Genomic DNA, 23,222 nt, shown 5'->3' with positions numbered 1-23,222 from the left:
ATCAACAAGAACCAATCAACATCAAGGTGTACATTATTCTGATATCGATTCCTGAATTGCTAATATCTAATTGACGATCACTCAATATGTTATCGTCAAGATCGATCAAGAAATGAAGAAAGAAAACTTGTTGAAGTACTTTGTGTTGAGAATTTTCCATTGTACCAAGACTAAAAAATTGAATAAAGCTAATAATAATATATATTTGCCTTAACTTAATACTCTAAAGTCTGTTGTCAAGACAGTTACATTGAAATTTCTAAAAAAAAAATGATCACGTTATACAAATGTTACCATGACAATGTGTTCATGTAAATGTAACTTGGAATAAAATACGTTGTATGATACGTTAATAGATATGTCTCTATGTGGTTTTTTTTTAAAAAAATAAAATCTTATTAGGTATAGACGTAAATTAATTAACAGAAAACTAAGGAAGAAGTTTAACAAATGTCAATTTATTGATTTTCTGAGCTCTTTCTTGATGAATAACAAGTTCAATTACTGAGTTAAAGTAAGTAAATGAAGAATTCTGTACTTAAGACTAATATATACATTCGGTAAGTTAACTGATTAAAGTGTGATAATCAAAACTCTGATTATTACGTAGAATAGATGGAGTGTCAATGGTAGTGTAACTCAAGCTGTAGCTCATCTATAGGTATTTCTAATCGAAAACCCGTGTAGAAAAGGAAGGTTTAGGATAGAGTCAAATACCTTATTCCTTAGAAAATAACGTTGCCAAAAAACGTTAACCAGAATAAACATTTTAAACCATTTAAACTCTGTCCTCCGAGTTGAACGATTTTCATTCAGAAGAATCATGATGCCTCATGGTGAAAGCTGAGATTCTTCGGAAGTCACGAGGTTGACGTCCGTTCTAACAACCAGATCAATAAATTTTGTAGGTATATAGAACGTTCGGACAATGAGAAAGACCAGGAGAACCACTTAAATAGCAACGGAAGTGAGGAAGTACAACTTGACGGTGCTTAGAATAAGTGAAATCCATTGCACACAATTTGGACAGAAAAGGATAGATTCAGGAGAAATGCTACTGTACACTGGTCATGGAAAAGAAAATGCTCCACACACTCAGAGAGTTGCTGTGATACTGTCCAAAAAGCATGAAGATCACTTATAGGATGAGGATCTCGTGGATTTAGGATAATCAGTGCATCCTTCAAAACAAAGAAGGAGGGGGTTACAATGAAAGTTATCCAGTGTCATGCACCTACCAAAGATAGCAGGGGGAGACAATAAAAATCGGTTTTATGAGAGGCAGCAGTAGATTGTAGAGAAGTGCATAGGGAAATACGTAACTATCCTGATGAGAGACCTAAACGTTAAAGTAGGAATGGACAATAACGTTTATTAAGATATCATAGGACGACATGGACTGACTAGGAGAAACGAACGAAAATAGTGACGGACTTGAACAGTTATGTGCATTCATTAAATTGTTCATAGGTGGCAGAATATTCCCATGCAAATACATACACAAAGCTACATGGGTTTATCTCCTCGGATCACACCACGAAGAACCAAATAGATCATATTTACGTCAGTAAAAATTTCACAAGGTCGATCGAACACGTGAGAACCAGGAGAGGAGCTGACATAATTTCAATTCACCACCAAATGATGATTGCCAAGATGAAACTGAAATTAAATAAACACTGTAGAGCTGGAGAAACAGTTGTACAATGGTTCAATACAGCCTCTCTACAGTATACTAACAAAATCAAAGAATTCAGGATGATTCTCAACAACAGGTTCCAAGTCTTACAAAATCTAATCAAAGAAGAAGAAATTTCGATAGACGACAACTGGAAAGGGACCAAAGATGCAACAACTTTAACGTGTCATACGGTGACAGGAGGCGGCAACAAGCATTATCATAAGGAATGGATTTTTATCGAAACCCTGGACAAGATTCAAAAAAGAAAGAAGGCAGCAATTAACAACAGTCGAACAAGAACAGACAAATTCAAGCCACAAACTGATTACAAGGAAACAAACAGGCAAATGAGGAAGAACATCAGAGCTGACAAGCAGACATATATTCGACAATATAAAAAGCTAAAAGAGAAGGAAATATCAAACAACTATAAGACACGACGAAAACAACAGTAAGGAAATATAGTAAACCAGAGAGATCGGTCAAGGACAAATAAGGCAAGACAATCACCGAGATTCAAAAACACAGCAAAAGATGTGTAGAACACTTCGAGGAAATGTTGAATAGACCAGCCCTACTGAATCCACTGGACACTGGAACAACACACACAGACCTTACTATCGATGTCACTCTACCAACGATCGAAGAAATCAGGATGGTCATCAGACAAATCAAGAGTGAGAAAGCAGCGCAACTTGACAATATACCAGCTGAAGCACTAGTCACACATAGAAGTAACTGCAAACATGCTCCGTGTTCTATTCAGGAAGATTTGGGAGGAAGAAAAAGTGCCACCGGCAGATTAGAAAGAAAGATATCTAATCAAAATACCAAGGAAAGGATATCTGAGCACATATGAGAACTACAGAGGGGTCACAATACTGTCAATACCAGGAAATGTTTTCAATAGATTCAGTGGACGTCAGTCTTCGAGATCGATAGAATGGACTTTGTAAGGACTGGTTGTGCACAGACCAAATTACGGCACTACGAATCATCGTTGAACTCGTCACTATACATCAACTTGATTGACTATGAGTGGGGAAATATAGTAAACCAGAGAGACTGGTCAAGGACAAAGAAGGCAAGACAATCACGGAGATTGAAGGACAGAGGAACAGATGAATAGAATACTTTGAAGAAACACTGGATGGCCATTTCGTCTTAGGATGCGACTCTTTAACAGTGAGCATCGACGACTATGCTCGCAGGGTTTGAACCCAGAACGTTCGGTCTCGCACGAAAACATTTAACCTCTAGATCACTGAGCCAATCGGCATCCAACGGTATTAATGTCTAACATGAACCAATCTATGAAATTACGCCACAATTCACCATTATCTTCACTAAATTATTATCTGACAACAGATCCAATTGAACTCTACTAGTTATTTTTGTCATTTTATTTTTATATATAATCAAATCAAGAATCATATTGAAGGTCATATTTCAGATGGTAAAGATAATTATGATAAAAGAAAATGAAGTATCCGATCAGAAAAAAACCCCGGAGAAATCAGTTTATAAGGCTAAATTCTGTGTTCATAGATAAGAGATAAAGTTTCATATTGTTTTATGGTTCAGAAAGAAAAGGAAAGAGAAGAAAAGAAGAAAAAAAGAGAAAAGAAATGAGAAAAACAGGGTATGAAATAGTGTTTTAAATTAGTGTATATGAATTGAAGCAGAATAGAAATAAGGTTATACTTTGTAATTTGAGATTAGAATACTTTTAAGTAGGATAGAGATTTATAAGTAAAGATGAATAGGGATTAGTAATGGAATTTAGTTAGATGCATGTTTCGTCCAATTTGAAGTTCGTCAGCTGGTTTTGCCTATATCTCAGAATTGATGTTCAACAATGGGAAGATACAAGTAAATAACATGAAATGATGATAGAGATTTATTACTATAAAATAGTTTGTTTTTAATAGTGTACAAAAAGAACTAAATTATCTATCACAGACATTTGTTTGTATATTTTCTTGAACTATTCTCAATCCATAGTTTTTTATGATCAACTTCTGTAAGATTTGGATTTGTTTTTTATCTACTGTCGTATTCATTTATGAGGGAGCATTAGTTCTTTCAGGATTACAGGTACACCTTGCTGATGAGTAGCAAAAAGTACAAAACCTAGGTTCAGAGTTTTCTGTTGACTACCTCCAACTACCATCTAATCTCAACATAATGCACGCAATGTCGAGTCACTTAGACTAGTGGCCATATTGCAACTTGTTCGATATGATTTGATATGCACTAAAAAGGACCTGACATAAATGACATTGATCATCACCCAGTGATTAATCAATTGCAAATTTAAAATGAAACATTAGTTCTTTCTAGATTACAGACATTCTTTTGTTCGCAATATTAGTAGTAATTGTAAAGATTTATTATAAACAGTATGGTTTGAGAATCTTCAATACGAACATCAAGGCAGTTCTACTGTATAGAGCTGAAACTTGGAGAACTACAACAACCACAATCAAGAAAGTACAAGTATTTATAAATAGCTGTCTACGCAAGATACTCAACATTCATTGGCCGGATGCCATCAGTAACAGCCTTTTGTGGGAGAGAACAAACCAGATTCCAGTTGAAGAGGAAATCAGGAAAAGACGATGGAAATGGATAGGACATACATTACGTAAATCATCAAACTGCATCACGAGGCAAGTGCTAACTTGGAGTCCTGAAGGAAGGCGGAAAAGAGGAAGGCCAAAGAACACCTTACGTCAGTAAATAGAAGCCGATATGAAAAGGATGAATAGGAAGTGGAAGGAGCTGGAAAGGATTTCCCATGACAGGGTTGGATGGAGAATGCTGGTGAGCGGCCTATGCTCCTTCACTTGGAGTAACAGGCGTAAGTAAGTAAGTAATGGTTTGAGAAGGAGGAATAGAATTTGTGAAATGAAAAAGGATTGAATTATTTTATGACTCAAGATGTAAAACAAGATAAAGAAAAGCGAATCTGGATTATCACGACAGATTATAAGCCACGTTAAATAAAGACTTCAACCACTGTTCATGTTAGTTACATGAATGACAACCGGATAGTCTATATCCAACAATATGTCTCGTTCCTCCCACAACCGGTGACTTGCAAAAGTGATGCCACATCTTGAGCTGGTTACGTCCAAATTTCTTCAAACTCATTCTTATATCATCCAACAAACTTTTATTGTTTTGTTACATTATTCATTGTTCAAATATACAGACTAATGGATTAATCCATTGGTGAATTATACTAGGGCTAAAGTTTTGAAGGATATTATGCTATCTCGTGATCTAGAATGTTAGATCCATATTGTTGGTAATAAGTAAGTAAAAGGAATTCTTGTGGATTTTCGAATAGAGCAAGCCAGTTTATTACTTTTTTTTTAGAATTGTATATGCTAGTGGTGAATAATTATCCGGTTGATAGGAATTGTTTGAACAATAGAGCACCATCGTCTATCAATTATAATAATAATTTTATTAGAGTTCTACTAGTTATTATTGAAATCACTATAAATATTGAAACTTTGACCAATATTTTCTTCTTAAAAAGAATAATTTAGTTTGGAGATGGCAGATTGTTAACATGGTGAACATTTAGTGACAGCTACAGACTTGTTCGAAGACCGATGTCAGGCAAGGTTACTTACTCTCACCCTTTCTCTTTCTCCTGGTGATCAACTAGATCATGAAGACGTCAACATCTGGGGGGAAGCATGAGATAAAATGGACAGCTAGGATGCAGCTGGACGATCTAAACTTCGCGGATGATCTGGCTCTTCTATCGCACACACAACAACAAATTTAGAGGAAGATGACCAGTGTAGAAACAACTTCAACAGTATGTATTGACCAACTTTATCAAGAGAACGCGATTAGTGTTATTGTGGTGTTTGAATGAACTGATGATTCCTTTGCACTTGTTGAATGCTTGATTTCGACTTCTAAATACAGTACATTCGTTTGTGGTTATCTAGTACTTCTTAATCCGACTACGTTATTTCTGGGATCTTAGTTCGTACTATAATTCAAATACTTCTAATTATCATAGTAATGGAAACAATTATTATTATAACCAATTCTACCACAGATTATTTTACCGTATTTGTTTGTTTAACTGTACAAAAATGCATACATGTTATGTCCCGATGAGAATAATGAGTGGTAATTTTCGGGATCCATTTGTGGATCAAATACTATACGTATATTTTTATCGTATAATTGTTATGTTATTAAACTATTCATATTCATGTCTCTCTTGACACAAGCTTTATTTTGACTTATGAACTGTTATTATAAGATTTTCCATTCTTGAATTATTCCCTGTCTACTAGTTATTACCTCCCATATTCACAGCCACATTTGGCCAAATCTTGTACAAATGTTGTTTTCTATTTTATGATACGATGTGGTCTGTATAGTTGGTATATAAACCCAGTATGTTTGAAATACATGATTCGTATCGCAGAGCCTCGGATTGGCGTTCTAGACTCAACTGGCTGGGATAGGCTGAAAGCAGGACCAAACAGAACTCTAGGCAGTCCTTGGTCCGATCGATAATTTACTACTCTCTAATCGGCGATCACAAGTTATAACAATACATTCTTCCGTTGATTGTGACCTTGCACGAAGTCGGTTATGCTCAGTAACTACACTTGTAACCTGGCACGATATCGGTATTATTTCGATACCATGAGATCGCCAACAAATACATCTTGACTACAGCCAGCAACTGCCTTCTGATATTTGGCCCACGGAGGATCTTATCGGGTAACTGGCACGTAGTCTTCCTGTAGTGGTGATCATAGTTAAACGTGACTCGACGCCACACTACAAGCAGTAGGTATCAACATACGCAAACGGAAAAGCAAGATTCTCCGATTTAACACAACATGCACCAATCAAATCACACTTGATGGAGAAGCTTTCGAGGATGTAAAAATCTTCACATATATAGGCAGCATCATTGATGAATACGGCACATCTGATACAGATATGAAAGCGTGGATCGACAAAGCAAAAACAGCATATCTACCATTCAACAACAAATGGAACTCAAAACAACTATCCACAAACCAACACCAATGTCAGAATTTTCAATACAAATGTGAAGACAGTTCTATTGTATGGTTTAGAAACTTGGAGAACTACCACAACCATCATCCACAAGATACAAGTGTTTGTTAACAGTTGTCAACACAAAATACTTCACATCCATTGGTCAGACACTCTCAGCAACAACCTACTATGGGAGAGAAGATAGCAGATTTCAGTGGAGTAAAAATTCAGGAAGATGTGCTGGATGTGGATAGAATACAAATTGAGGAAAGCACCCAACTACGTCACAATTTAAGGCCTTACTTATAATCTCGAAGGTGAAAGGAGAAGAGAAAGACCAAAGAAGACATTATTTCGATAAATGGAGAAAGACATGAGAAGAAGGAACAAAAATTGAATAGAACTGTAAAGGAAGGCCGAGTACAGAGTGAGTTGTAGAATGTTGGTCGGCAGCCTATGCTCCATTGTGAGTAACAGGCCTATGTAAGTAAAATAAGATCATAGCTATGATATGAATTTTTCTTTACAAACTTAATTCATTTAAATAATGCCCCTTAATTAATTTGTATATTGTTCCTAATGGTGTTGAGGCTGAACTATTTAGGTATTTTACAGAACTCAATAGTAAAGTATATGGAGATCCTTAGACAAATTCATTCGGGTTTCAAACTGTCAAAAAAAGAAGATATATTGATCCTGACATTTACTTTGGATCTAAAATAAACAACTTTGACTGTGATTATGTACTTCTGAACAGTGGGTAAATAAAGAGACTTTTTTGATTAAAATCATGTGTCAATTGAAGCGAGACCACCATGGAAAACCTGGAAGCACTAGACGGTCGTTTCGTCCTAGTATGGGACTCCTCAGCAGTGCGCATCCACGATCCCGCACTCCGCGAGATTCGAACCAAGGACCTACATCTGAACTATCCCACGGATAGGGAAGGGGTTAGGTTTATTCTAACCTTCCTAGAATAGTGGTATTAGGATGAGGTCTTCACAGACTGACAGAATTTAGTAAATCTATGCAATATACATGGGATTTAGTCTTTTTATCAAACATTTGTCAAAATTATTCATTTGAAGTTTATACAAATAGGATAGCTGAAGTACATTTTTTCCCAGTTAAATGGAAAGATGTGAATAACTTAAGATTTACTATAAAATTTACCTTGGATAATCATCCTCTACTAAGCAAGTTTTAAATTATGGAGTGGAATCATTAATAAGATTGTAGATGGGAATCATATAGGAATTCCATGTTAAGTCAAAATAAGCATTCACTGCTCATCTAGCTGCTACACAGGAATAGGAAATGTACAAGTATCTATAAACAGTTGTCTACTCAAATTACTCAATATCCGTTCACCGGATACTATGAGCAACAGCCTACTGTGAGAGAGAATAAATCAGCTCCCAGATAAAGAGAAAATTAGGAAAAGACGTTGGAAGTGGATAGGACATACATTACGGAAATCACCGAACTGCATCATGAGGCAAGCACTAACTTGGAATCGTGAAGTTTAGCGAGAAAGAGGAAGACCGAAGAACACAGTACGTTAAGAATTGCAAGCAGATATAAAAATGATGAATAGCATCTGGAAAGAGCTAGGAAAGACCACCTAGGACAGGGTTGGATGAATAGTGCTGGTGGGTGGCCTATGACAGTCCACGAGGGGTAATATGCGTAAATAAATAAATAATAAATAAATGTCTTGGATAAAACCAGAGGATGATTCTTTAGAAAAATTTTCATGAACTGGTTATAACTCTATTGTTACAACGTGGGCAGTAATCTTATAGTTCTGAAACACAAAAATGACTTACTGGGCCCTATTAGACAAATCCATTAAGTGCTTCATATTCCTTTACTGGATGTTTCATTAATGAGATGATTGGATAGAACAGTAGGAGGAATTTTCTGTCGAAACACAAACTTCATTTCTTGTGCTTTACATAGTAAAATTAGTTTATTATTTGATTCACGCAACTAAAGCTATCTAGCCAGAATAGACATTCAGAAGTAACTTAAATCTAGCCATGAATTGTTGAGTGAAAATGTCTATGTTCATGAAATTACAGTCCAAAGGTGACAGTTAATGAAATCATGACATATCATCTAAAACCTACAACAAGTACACTCAACGCCGTAAGATGAATCTCTTCTTTCTTTAGCTAACCATTACTGATTTTAAATAATATAGTTAAACCATCATGTTCCACAACCTCGACTGATAATTATTACTGCAACTATTCTTGTTAACGAAGTTACACTTAATGTACAATGAAACACATTCATCGATTCTTTGTTCTTTCACGTTCGTTACATACAGATTATCTGATCAATGTAGATTTATAGAAGTAAATTCACTTACCTTTGCCCCTAATGATGAATAACATTCATCGAATAACATCCAAATTTTTGGTTTATACCTTTGCCATAAAGTTAATTTACCAGATTGATATGCATCATCCCAACCAAATTTTGAATATAATTCTTCGTCAGTTCTCCTTTCTGTATCTAAATCTAAATCATTTAATATTTGAAGTGTTTCTTGAGTTTCACGATGTGATGTATATGTCATCCAACAACATGGTTCAACCTATCAAAAACATACCAACAACAAGATTATATAAATAAAATAGACAATATTATTAAAATATAATTGAAAATCTGAAAGCACTGGACTGTCGTTTCGTCCTATTGTAAGACTCCTCATCAGTGCGCACCCACGATGTCGCTTCGTGAGACTCAAACCTAGGACCTATCAGTCTCGCGCGCGAGCAATTAACTTCTAGACCACTGAGCCGTCATCCGACGGTGTTAATGTCTAACTTCAACCAATCCACGAAATCGCACCACTGTCCACCATTGGCTTTAGTAAGTTACTATCTCTAACTTTAATCGAATCATGAATTCAACTATTGAATAAATACAATTTTCAAAAAAAAACCCTTTCTGATTTTAACTAATCCTTAGCAGTAACCAGACCTTATCAGTAGGGAATATTATGCTATCATTCAGCTAACAAATATAACCTTTAACCAAAACATTTAGTAGATGTAAGTAAATGTCAGGACCTTAAAACCTAACTATTCAATTTCATTGACAGTACTCATCAAGACCGATTACTTAATCTCATAAAATGAACATTATTCCTTGAGTTAAACAAACTCATCTCGTTCCGAGCACATAACAGAAATAATATTGAAATAAAAAGGACTGGTAATGTGATGTCATTCATTCTTCTGTGAATATTTATTCTGAATGGAGAAGTTAATAAGTTCGTTTTGATCACCCTAGTAACAAAATTCACTGATGTTGGTTATATATACATATATATATCCTTGAAGTTATTTAAGACATTAAGTACTCATTATACACCTAAGTTTTTGGTTTCTATGTTGTAAATACAACAAACTGTTCATTTATATTACTGATAAGGATCAGTATAACACAAAGCTAAGTAAATCAAAGCTCGTTCCATCATAATATTGACTAACTATCAGTTAGCAACCAAATATGGAGAACTACCACAACCATCGTCAAGCATGTACAAGTATTTATAAATAGTAGTTTACACAAGATAGTCAACATCTATTGGTCGAATACCATTAGCAACAGCCTACTGTGAGAGAGAACAAATCAATTTCCAGCTAAAGAGGAAATTAGGAAAAGACGTTGAAAGTGGATAGGACATACATTAAGAAAATCATCAAAGTACATCATGAGGCAAGTGCTAACTTGTAATCCTGAAGGGAAAAGGAAAAGAGGAAGAGCTAAGAACACACTACGTCGGGAAATACGAGCAGATATGAAAATAATGAATAGCAACTGGAAAGAACTGCTTGGGACAGGGTTGGATGGAGACTACTGATTGTTGACCTATGCTCCATGACGAGTGGTAACAGAAGTAAGTAAGTAAGTAAGTAAGTAAGTAAGTAAGTAAGTAAGAAAGTAAGTAAGTAAGTAAGTAAGTAAGTAAGTAAGCAAGCAATTACTTAGCATTAATCTTATTTTCATACAGACATATAAATTAAAACAACTCCGCCTGTAGCTCTGACAGGGTTACTGCCGGTCCCAAGCCCGGATAAAGGAGGAGGGTTGGGCATGGGGTTAGCGTCCCCATCCCGTAGAAAACTAACTCACTAAAAAACGCTTACCAGAAAAAATAATCCAAACCATTTAAACTCTGCCCTGGGAGTTAGAAGGTCTTCAGTTAGAAGAATTATGACGCTCCATGGTGAAAGCCGAGTTCCTTCGGAAGCCACGAGGCCGATGCCCCTTCTAACAACTAGAGCAAAAATTTTTATAGGTACATGGAACGTTCGAACAATGTGGGAAACCGGGAAGGCCAGTCAAATAGCAATGGAAATGAGGAGATACAACTTAGCAGTACTGGGAATCAGCGAAACCCACTGGACCCAAGCTGGACAGAAAAGGCTAGCTACGGGAGAGATGCTGCTATACTCCGGTCACGAAGAGGAAAATGCTCCACACACTCAGGGAGTCGCTCTTATGCTGTCCAAAGTAGCACGAAATGCACTTGTAGGATGGGAGTCTCACGGATCCAGAATCTTCAAAGCATCATTCAAAACAAAGAAGGAGGGGATCTTAATGAATATTATCCAATGTTATGCACCCACCAATGATAGCAACGACGAAATTAAAGATCATTTCTACGAGCGGCTGCAGTCAATCATTGAGAAATGCCCAAGGAAGGACCTAACTATTCTGATGGGAGATCTAAATGCCAAAGTCGGAATAGACAACACTGGATATGAAGATATTATGGGACGACATGGACTGGGAGAGAGGAACGAAAATGGAGAAAGATTTGAAAATCTATGTGCATTCAACAAATTAGTCATAGGAGGCACAATATTTCCACACAAACGTATACACAAGGCTACATGGATCTCACCGGACCACACTACAGAGAACCAAATCGATCATATTTGCATCAACAAAAAATTCCGAAGGACAATGGAAGATGTGAGAACCAGGAGAGGTGCTGACGTAGCTTCAGATCACCACCTGGTTGTAGCCAATTTAAAACTGAAGCTGAAAAAGAACTGGACAAGTGGACAAACAGCAATACAAAGGTTCAATACAGCCTTCCCTCGAGATACTGACAAACTCAATGAATTCAAGATAGCTCTCAACAACAGGTTTCAAGCCTTACAAGATCTACTGAAGGAAGAAGAAACTAGTATGGAGGACAACTGGAAAGGCATCAAGGAAGCATTAATTTCAACGTGCAAAGAGGTTCTGGGCCTAAAGAAACATCATCATAAGGAATGGATCTCTACAGAAACACTGGACAAGATCAAAGAAAGGAAGAACAAGAAGGCAGTAGTTAACAACAGCCGAACACGAGCAGAGAAAGTCCAAGCACAAGCTGAATACATAGAAGCAAACAAACAAGTGAAGAGGAGCATTAGAGCCGACAAGAAGAAATACGTGGAAGAACTAGCAACGACGGCAGAAAAAGCTGCTAGAGAAGGAAATATGAAACAGCTTTACGATACAACGAAGAAACTATCAGGAAAATACAGTAAACCAGAGAGGCCGGTCAAAGGCAAAGAAGGCAAGCCAATCACCGAAATTCAACAACAGCGAAACAGATGGGTAGAATACTTCGAGGAAATCCTGAATAGGCCGGCTCCAATGAATCCACCGGACATCGAAGCAGCACACACAGATCTTCCTATAGATGTCAACCCACCAACGACGGAAGAAATTAGAATAGCCGTCAGACAAATCAAGAACGGGAAAGCAGCAGGACCCGACAACATACCAGCTGAAGCACTGAAATCAGACATCGAAGCAACCACAAGCATGCTTCACCTTCTATTCAAAAAGATTTGGGAGGAGGAACAAGTGCCGATGGACTGGAGAGAAGGACACCTCGTCAAGATTCCAAAGAAAGGAGATCTGAGCAAATGTGAAAACTACAGAGGCATTACACTACTGTCAATACCAAGGAAAGTCTTCAACAGAGTGTTGCTTAACCGGATGAAGGATGCAGTAGACGCCCAACTTCGAGATCAACAAGCTGGATTCCGTAAGGATCGGTCGTGCACAGACCAAATTGCAACACTACGGATCATCGTCGAACAATCAGTTGAGTGGAACTCATCACTATACATCAACTTCATTGATTATGAAAAGGCATTCAACAGTGTAGATAGGAGGACATTATGGAAACTTCTGCGACACTACGGAGTTCCTGAGAAGATTGTCAACATTATCCGGAACTCATACGACGGACTACAGTGCAAAGTCGTGCATGGAGGACAGCTGACAGATGCATTCGAAGTAAGGACTGGAGTCAGACAAGGCTGTTTACTCTCTCCCTTCCTCTTTCTTCTGGTGGTCGACTGGATTATGAAGACCTCGACATCTGACGAAAAACACGGAATACAATGGACAGCTCAGAATCAATTAGACGATTTGGAATTCGCAGATGACCTAGCCCTCCTATTACGTACACACGAGCAGATGCAGATGAAGACAGCCAGTGTAGCAGCAGTCTCTGCATCAGTAGGCCTCAGCATACACAAGGGGAAAACCAAGGTCCTCAAATTCAAGGCGGAGAACAGCAATCCAATCACTCTTGATGGCGAAACTCTGGAAGATGTGGAGTCCTTCACATACCTGGGAAGCATCATCGATGAACAAGGAGGTTCAGATGCAGACGTAAAGGCGAGGATCGGCAAAGCAAGGGTCGCATTCCTACAATTGAAGAACATATGGAACTCCAAACAACTGTCTGTCAAGCAATATCAAAGTGAGAATCTTCAATACGAACGTCAAGGCAGTTCTACTGTATGGAGCTGAAACTTGGAGAACTACAACAACCATCATCAAGAAAGTAAAAGTATTTATAAATAGCTGTCTACGCAAGATACTCAACATCCATTGGCCAGATACCATCAGCAACAGCCTTCTGTGGGAGAGAACAAACCAGCTTCCAGCTGAAGAGGAAATTAGGAAAAGACGATGGAAATGGATAGGACATACATTACGTAAATCATCAAACTGCATCACGAGGCAAGCCCTAACTTGGAACCCTGAGGGGAAGCGGAGAAGAGGAAGGCCAAAGAACACATTGCGTCGGATAGTAGAAGCAGATATGAAAAGGATGAATTACAACTGGACGGAGCTGGAAAGGATTGCCCAGGACAGGGTTGGATGGAGAATGCTGGTGAGTGGCCTATGCTCCTTCACGAGGAGTAACAGGCGTAAGTAAGTAAGTAAGTAAGTAAGTAATATAAATTAAAACAGTTCAATATAAATGGTAATTTAATGGTAGGTTTATTCTTTATTGATGTATATACTATTGGGATTAATTATGGTAGTTAAATATAAATATGTCAATTATTGGTGAATAGAAGATTTCAGATAAGTGAACAGTTATCGAAGAATCTATTGTCCTGTCATTTATTTCAGATAACGTTTATTATTACGTCATAGTGATTACGAATCGAATTGTATTTTAGATAAGTATTTTAAGTAGTATAAAGTATTAAATGATTTCAGTGAAAACATTACTATTTTTATTCTATTACAAATTCATTAGTATCTAATTGAATTAGAAGTATATAGTTGTTATTGCTTCATTACGTCGAGAAATAGAGACAGACATGAGAAAAATGAACAAAAATTGGATAGAACCAGATAGGAAGGCCCAGGATAGAGTGGGTTGGAGAAGGCTGGTCTGTAGCCTATGCTCCATTGTTGGTAACAAGCGTAAGTAAGTTAGTAAGTTAGTAAGTAAGTAAGTAAAGCAAGTAAGTAGTTAGTTGTTAATATTAGTTACAAAAAAGGATGAAAGCAGTTTCGTAATTAAATGAACTAATCAGAGAGGAGTTTTTTGGATATTATAGTAATTTAATAGTTAAATTCATGAGTCAATTGAATTTAGACATTGACAACGTTAGATGCCGGCTGGCTCACTAGTCTAGTGGTTGACAGCTCACGCGTGAAACTGATAAGTCCTTGATTTGAATCTTGCAGTTCGCGACCGTGGATAAGCACTGCTGAGGAATCCCATAATAGGACGAAATGGACGTCCAATGCTTCAAGGTGATCTGAAAAATGTGATGTATTTGTGCTATACATTACGAACAATCTGGTCACACATATGTCTGTTACGACATTATTATATGAAAAGCAATGAAGGTCAATTAAATGAAAGTTCAAGTAAAAAAAGTAACAAACGGGAGAGAAACAATTTTACATCGTATAGGAAAAATAACAAATGATCGCGTTATCCTAGGCGATAGAATGACTTAACGATTTAGAACAACATATATAAGTGAACAATATTGTTTTCGATTAGATCCTCATTGAGGATTACCAGGGTAAATTCAAGGTTATGACAAATTGTTTTTGTACACATTAGGGGGAGGGGGTTGAATCTGAGAACTCGTCCTTGACAATTTCTACACAACGTTTTAAAAGATGTATTAATTGCAAATTTTGTGCCCCGTTCCAATTATATGTTTCGCTATTGATGAAAATGGTTTTCTACCTCCCACATTGATTGGATCATTCGACACAGATTGATTTTGAAACCATCTAGGCACGTGTTCAATGACTCTTGATTGCATCGAAATGTATACAGAACATTTTTCAGATCAAATCTGTTTTCTCATTGTTCTATCTTAGCGATTGAAATGTAAGTAATTCTAAGGTTTCTTGTAGGAATCTTGTCTAGATTTCATCAGGTAGTCATCAAAACCAAAATTGTCAGTATGAATTGTGAAGATTTTTTAGTTTCACTAAAATCTGAGTTAGACAACTATTGTAAAGCTACGGGAACTAGACTGTCGTTTCTCCCCTGTATAGAACTCCTCAGTAATGCGCATGCACGACGTCGGGAGTGGAAATCGAACTCAAAAGCTTCGGCCATTCTCGTGAAAGGTTAATCTCTAAACCATTGAACTGGGTTTGATTCCCACCTGCGAAAGCATAGATACACACTTCCGAGGAGTCTCATACAAGGAAGAAACGGTCATCTATTATCCACAGCATTGAAATGGTTGTCTAACTTGGATCGATTCGTGATCTCAACAAAGATTAAAATTGTCGAAGAATATATAGATTGTAATAATCAAATCTACACTTCAAGCATACCCAATCACATTCAAATGTTAATTTTAGTAAATAGGAATATACAAGTCAGTAAGATAAGAATAATGTAAAAAGTTCCTTGTGAATAGGAACGGATTTGTGTTTGTGTGTGCGTATGTCAATAATATTTAAGATTTGGTGAATAGTTTCTATCAAACTGTTCGATGAGATGCAACCAAGAAGAACACAAGTGGAACAAACGAATGTATTTAAACATGACATTGCAGAACATCCCACTGAAATCTGATGACCATACGGTAAATACTTCATTTGCAAAATATTAACCAATCGTCTCAAACTTAACTGTTTCTTTTGCAAATATCGATCCATCGTCTCAGAGTTCATTGTTCCTGAATTTTCATATCAATTGCCTTCCGTTCCCGTTCTTTCCTTCTCTATCTTCCATTGTAATACATTCTATTCCTGACTATCTTTATATACTACTTATATAGTTATAAGTAGCTCACAACACACATATAGTAAAGTTATTCAATTATTTGAATGCTTACACATAATTTGTCCAGTCATAGAAATATTACTGTGTAGCATTCATGGTGAATCAACATTATTCCTTTCAAAGCATTTCACACACATATTGGCTTAAAAGTCTTTAGTGAGCAACTAAAATCAAAGACTATTTAAGCGAACATTTATTTTTATTAAATTCATCATTAGGTTCAACAGGTATTGCTACTTTAGGTAGATTATCAGGTACTTGACGCAAACACAGAATCATGAAGTCTCCTTCTACTTTCATGTACTGTTTACTGTCTACCAGGTGAGAAAGAATGTTGATGCCAATAGATTTCTTGATTCCTTAATCTCACACATCCTAGTACATGTTAGTAAATACTCAACGTAAGGCTTTTTAACTACAGTACTTCAATTAAATTAATAGTTCATTTTAAAAAAAACATGAATAGAGATAGATCACTTGGAGTTTTACTCTCAAATTCTTGAGTATTTGTTCGGATCTCCAACTTTTCTCTCTCTGTTTTTATTATTTCAGTAATAGTTTCATAACGAATATGGTGGAGAATGTTTATAGATGAGGTGGATGATTTTGGTGGAGTTTTGTTCTCTGAGCTGGATAGTTTGGTCATGGAGCTTTCATCATTCTTCTGAACGACATCATCAGCTTAGAATCCAAATAGAACTGAAGTGTTCGAATTTCTCCACAGCACAAGCTGGGAGTCACATTGTGGGATGTGCCACTGAAGTCAACATACATAAGTAGTATGTATCATCAATCGAAAGTGAAATACCTGGCAGCAGAAGGTTAAGAAGATCAAACAAAGGAGAACGAGGACAAAGAATGATTGATGTGGAAACGAAAGAACAATGAAATTTGAGACGATTGACTGATATATTGCAAACGAAGTAATTTACTGTATGGTTCTCAGATTTTACCAGGAAATTCTGTAATTTTGTATTCAAATGAATACGTATATCCCCAATTGTGTTCTGGTTCAATACAATATGTGAACGAATTCGAACACTTCACTTCAAAGTGAATTTTATGCTAATGATGTTGTTTAGAAGAACAATGGAAGCTCCATGACGAAATCATTTAACACGAAGAACTAAACTCCACGAAGAGCCTATTAGTTTTATACATTGATCACAGCTTTTCATTAGATATTCATCATAAATCTTCACTTTTTAAATAATAAACAAATGTTTACTTATTTCAATTTGTTTACTTACATAAATATAGTATCAGTTCAGGGGTTGTGGAGATTGTTAAGTTTTTTTATTGAGATCATGAGCCGATTGATGTTAGACAATCATTGAAAACCCGGAAGCATTGGACGGCCGTTTCGTTCTATTGTGGGACTCCTCGATAGTGCGTGTCCACGATCTCACTCGCGGGATTCGAACCCAGGACCTTCAGTCTCTCGTGCGAACGCTTAACCTACTGGATCACTCAGCTGGCCGGCATCCAGTGGTGTTAATGTCCAAGCTCAACCAATCCACCAAGTTGTGCCACCATCTTCCATTGTACTGAGGTAAACACCTGTTTCTACCCGACACGGATTAGCTCCACTGGTCACGGCTTCCCTAGTAGTTACTAATAACCTTAACGATTAATATAATGGTTATACTAACTAGTTGAGCATAATAGAATGAATATATATTATGACGAGAAACAATCATAACTATCATAATTAAAGAAGTGATAAACCTAGTCTTTCTCACTCTCCCTCCTCTCTCTCTCTTCCCATCTCCCTTCTTCACACACACACACACACACACACACTCCCTCTCTCTCTTTCTATTTATTCTTATCATTTTGCTTATCACTCTTGTAGTTACTTAACAACAATTCTTATGAAAATTAGAATTGTGTTTATTTTCTCAGGTGACCGTTAAGTTAACGATTGAAGAAAAGAAAAATTGATTTGGATTTGTTTCAATTTCTTTTCCCCTTTAAAAAAAAATTCTTTGAGATTAAGGGTAGGTTAATGAAACAGTAATTAGAAATCACCAATATATGTATATACATATATATGTTAATAGGGCTTTAGTCTATTACATTTCTGTCATCAGGTCAAATGAACTATATATCTAAGTGAATAGATACAATGAATGTTCCGCCCTAATAAGAAAAGTAACTTGTCAACTAAGATGATAGACATTAAAAGAAAAAATATATATATACTGGTTAATTGCTAAGTGTCAGTTAATGAATCTTGTTCTTTATTAATTTTCTGTCAGAATTGATCAGATAGAAATGGATGAAATGAATGTTCAAAATTTAAATGTTTCATTGAGGTTAGTTGAATTGTGTTTAATATTCAAGTGAGCTACTTATGAATCAAATGTAAAATACATTTAATATTATATCAGAAGGGGCTTTGTATGGATATTATAGTAATTTCAATGGTTAAGATCATGAGTCAATTGAAGCTAGAACACCATGGAAAACTCGGAAGCACTGGATGGCTGTTTCGTCCTATTGTGGGACTCCTAAGCCATGCGCATCCATGACCTCGCCCCCTGAGAGATTCAAACTCAGGAACTACTGGTTTCGCTCGCGAGCACTTAACATTTGATATTGTTTATTTGTATCTTCTTATTGTTGTTTTACGACTGAAAGTGATCAATCACATATGGATATATGTGTATCCTATGCGAACTGCCTCGATATCGACTTAGATCACAAGCTTTATAAGCGAATGGTACTGAATGAATATCAACCCTGAGGTGCAGTATATCCAACTGATGAATCTCAAATAGGACGAAACACACCTCCAACTGGATCTCACCGCTCGCCATTATTCATCTATGTGAAATAGGTAATAACTGATAATAATAATAATAATAATAATAATAATAATAAATTGGATAGGTGAGTAGTTCTAATCTTAAGTTATGTTAATCTGAACTCGTCAACAAAGCAGATCTAACATTATTAGGAAATTGATTAATCAGCTTAATCTAGTGTAAATCCTATGCATTTTTGGATGTATAAGCAATGGTTTACAGTTAAGGTGACTTTGCATTTACCAATTTACAGATACATGCTAAAGTATATGTATATTGGAAGGACAGAGAGAAGAGTGCATGTTCATATTTCCGAGCATGTTCCTAAGAACTTGAGATTAAGAAGCAAAATACCTCTAGATAGTTCAGGAGCTTGGTATTTAATTGATACTGGGCATACCATATCAATGAGAAGATTCAAGTAAACAATGAAAAAAAAATGAATTAAAACTTCACCTCACTACACAAGCTAGTAGCTATCTGTACTCAGTATTTAAGTGAAAAAAATGTGATGGCGTTTAAAGGGGACAGTGCTGGGTTCAAGTCCCGAGGTGAACATTATCTCTCTGGGATGCAGGTACATCCAGCTGATAAAACGTGCGTCCTATATTCTACTACTAACCAACATCCATCTTGGCTTATACATATATAGTTATATAGTATGTCTTTGAACATTCAATGAATTGTAGGATCTTTTGTTTCATTGTTATTGTAGATTTTAAAATACAAAAAAAATCTGGATAACTTTTTTTGTTTATCATTATAGTGATATCATTTATTTAACTATTGTCCAATATTTAAGGTTGAAAATGGACTCATATTGACTCTGTTTCAATGCATTGTGATTAATCAGTGTATATCTCACCTAATCATATAGTATCATAATAATAAAGAAGTCACCATCATTGATATTTATTATAATTCTATATATATATATATATAGAGCTACATATCTATGTATTGTGTTTTTATAACAGTAACTACTTGATGTCAATATTGTTGATGTTATTCAAGTTATCCGGTGTTTATTAGATCTACTGTGTTAACTTGACTATGATTGTTTATCTCATTTGGATAATTATTGTTTACTTCCTATGGGAAAATTGTTTACAGATTTTAAATCTATGCTCATATGTTGTCTACTGATTTGAAAATAATGTACACGCAATAACAAATTTAGGAGATGACTAGTGTAACAGCAGTCTCAACAGTAAGAGGTATCAACATAAACGAACGGAAAAGTAATAACTTCCATTTCAACACAACATGCACCAATCAAATCACACTTGATGGACAAGCTTTCGAGGATGTAAAAATCTTCACATATATAGGCAGCATCATTGATGAATACGGCACATCTGATGCAGATATGAAAGCGTGGATCGACAAAGCAAAAACAGCATATCTACCATTCAACAACAAATGGAACTCAAAACAACTATCCACAAACCAACACCAATGTCAGAATTTTCAATACAAATGTGAAGACAGTTCTATTGTATGGTTTAGAAACTTGGAGAACTACCACAACCATCATCCACAAGATACAAGTGTTTGTTAACAGTTGTCAACACAAAATACTTCACATCCATTGGTCAGACACTCTCAGCAACAACCTACTATGGGAGAGAAGATAGCAGATTTCAGTGGAGTAAAAATTCAGGAAGATGTGCTGGATGTGGATAGAATACAAATTGAGGAAAGCACCCAACTACGTCACAATTTAAGGCCTTACTTATAATCTCGAAGGTGAAAGGAGAAGAGAAAGACCAAAGAAGACATTATTTCGATAAATGGAGAAAGACATGAGAAGAAGGAACAAAAATTGAATAGAACTGTAAAGGAAGGCCGAGTACAGAGTGAGTTGTAGAATGTTGGTCGGCGGCCTATATTCTATTATTGGTAATAGGCGTAAGGAAGTAAATACAGAATAAGTTAAATCACGCTATTATTTAAAATATTATAATTAGTCAATAGTTTAAATCGTATATTTTGTTTATTGACTCTGTTAGCGAGTTATAAGGTGTAAAGTAAAAGGTTTCAGGTAGATTAACCTATACAGATTCAGTATCTTCAGTACCAAATGGAGTATACCCAGTGGATGGTTTCGTAACATAACAGGAGTGAAATTATGAACTGTAAGCCTTAAAGTACCCATGAACAACTCGATCCGTTTATTTAAAATCACTATTCACTTGCTTGTTTATCTCCTATGGGTGCGTTGTTCTTAAACCACTGCTCATGAGAACCTCTGTTTGAAGTACCACAACTTACTTATGCCCGTTATTCCTCATGGAATAGCATGGGCCAACCACCAGCACTCTCCATTCAACTCTGTCCTGGACAATCCTTTCCAGTTACCACTGATCCATTCGATGTCTGCTTCCAATTCCCAACGTACTGTGTTCTTCGGTCTTCCACTTTTCCGCTTTCCTTCAGGATCACATGTTAGCATTTGCCTTGTGATGCAGTTTGTTGATTTCCGTAATGTACCTCTTATCCAATACCAACGTCTTTTTCTAATTTCCTTTTCAGCTGGAAGCTGGTTTCTCCTCTCCCACAGAAGGCTGTTGCTGATGGTATCCATTCGATGGACATTGGGTATCCTGCGTATCACAACAACCGGCTCTAATAGATGCCATTAAAGTCAAGTACAAGCGCTCGAATGAACATTTGCAAGGTATTTGTCTACTTCCAATCTCTCATTAGAGATAGAGAAACTCTCCGAGTTCAAGATAACTATGATTTACTCATTAGCATGCAGTTGAGTTTCATAGGAACTGAGATTGATCCTTCTGTTATGCTCAGTTGATGTCTTGCAAAACGACTAGGAGGGACCGGATTGCTTTTCAATCGCAGGATAAACACAGGCTCAAGCAATCTATAAATCAGCTTCCATCCAACAAGTATATTTGATACAAGCCATATCTGACATATTTATAGGTCAGATATGGTACACCTCACCGGTCATAACAACTAACTCTATGGTATTGGCCCATGAATATCCCAACATACAATGAGACCACGGAAGATTGTCATACGGTGATCATAACCCCACTCCAACAATTGTGTGCCCTATTGCATAATATCGATAGATTTGTGATTTCTTTATCTATCCAATTTTAGCTTTTCATACCATTCTTTAGTTAATTTTTACCTTAATGAAATATTAACCAGTTGAAAAACAGCAAAAAATCTTAGTCTTGTAACCGACAACAATTATTGTTTTAAAGTTTTCTGGAGACTGTAGTAATCTCAATAGTTGAGATCATGAGTCAATTGAAGCTAGACCACCATGGAAAAGCTGGAAGCACTGGATGGCCGTTTCGTTCTATTGTGTGACTCCTCCTTTTGATATTAATCAACATATGCTCACTAGCGACTGGCTTCAAGAAGTATTTCCTGTAGTTCTAGTGAGGAGCAGAGACTAATGGAGTTCAACCTGTTAGATGGTGGTTAGAGGTAGTCGACATGAAACCCTGGACCCGGGTTTCGTGCTACTTGGCACTCGTCAGCAAGTTGTACCTGTAATCTCGAGGGAACTGGTGCTCCCTGACGGATTCGATCTGCACTAATAAGGACTAGACACGCATGACATCGATCGCCACTCAGTGATCAGTCAATTGTGATTACATCTCAGTCCTACAGGAGGTCGGTCGCGGCTCGGATAACTCAGTTGTAAATTCTTTGACTGTAAAGCTGGGTGACACGAGATCGAATCCGCCAGGGAGCACCAGTTCCGTCGAGATTACATGTACACCTTGCTGACGAGTGCCAAGTAGCACGAAACTCGTGTCCATAGTTTCCTATCAACTACCTCCAAACACCATCTAATCTCAATACATAGTGCCCGCAGTGTCGAGTCACCTAGACTGGTGGCCACATTGCAACATGATCGATAGCATTCGATCTGCACTAATAAGGACTAGACACGCATGACATTGATCGCTACCCAGTGATCAATGAATTGGGAGTTCAACCGAGTCTGTTGTGAGATAGCAACTCACTGATGAAAATGGTGGATGTGTCGCTCAATTTCGTGGATTGTTTGAAGTTAACACATTAACACCGTTGG

General features: G+C 36.6%; 1 protein-coding gene across 1 annotated transcript in view; it reads right to left on the bottom strand.

Annotated features, from left to right (window-relative positions):
• Positions 1-23,222, bottom strand: part of KCNC4_1 (Potassium voltage-gated channel sub C member 4) — an 85,487-nt gene that overhangs the window by 27,053 nt on the left and 35,212 nt on the right. The window contains exon 3 of the mRNA XM_035731092.2: positions 9,114-9,341. Coding sequence (XP_035588515.1) covers positions 9,114-9,341 — 228 coding nt within the window. The remainder of the gene's footprint in view (positions 1-9,113; positions 9,342-23,222) is intronic.

Source organism: Schistosoma haematobium, chromosome 1 (genome assembly GCF_000699445.3).
Source record: "Schistosoma haematobium chromosome 1, whole genome shotgun sequence".
In the NCBI taxonomy this organism is placed as follows: domain Eukaryota; kingdom Metazoa; phylum Platyhelminthes; class Trematoda; order Strigeidida; family Schistosomatidae; genus Schistosoma; species Schistosoma haematobium.
The sequence above is the reverse complement of the archived record's forward strand: the minus strand, read 5'-3'. Positions and strand labels throughout refer to the sequence as shown.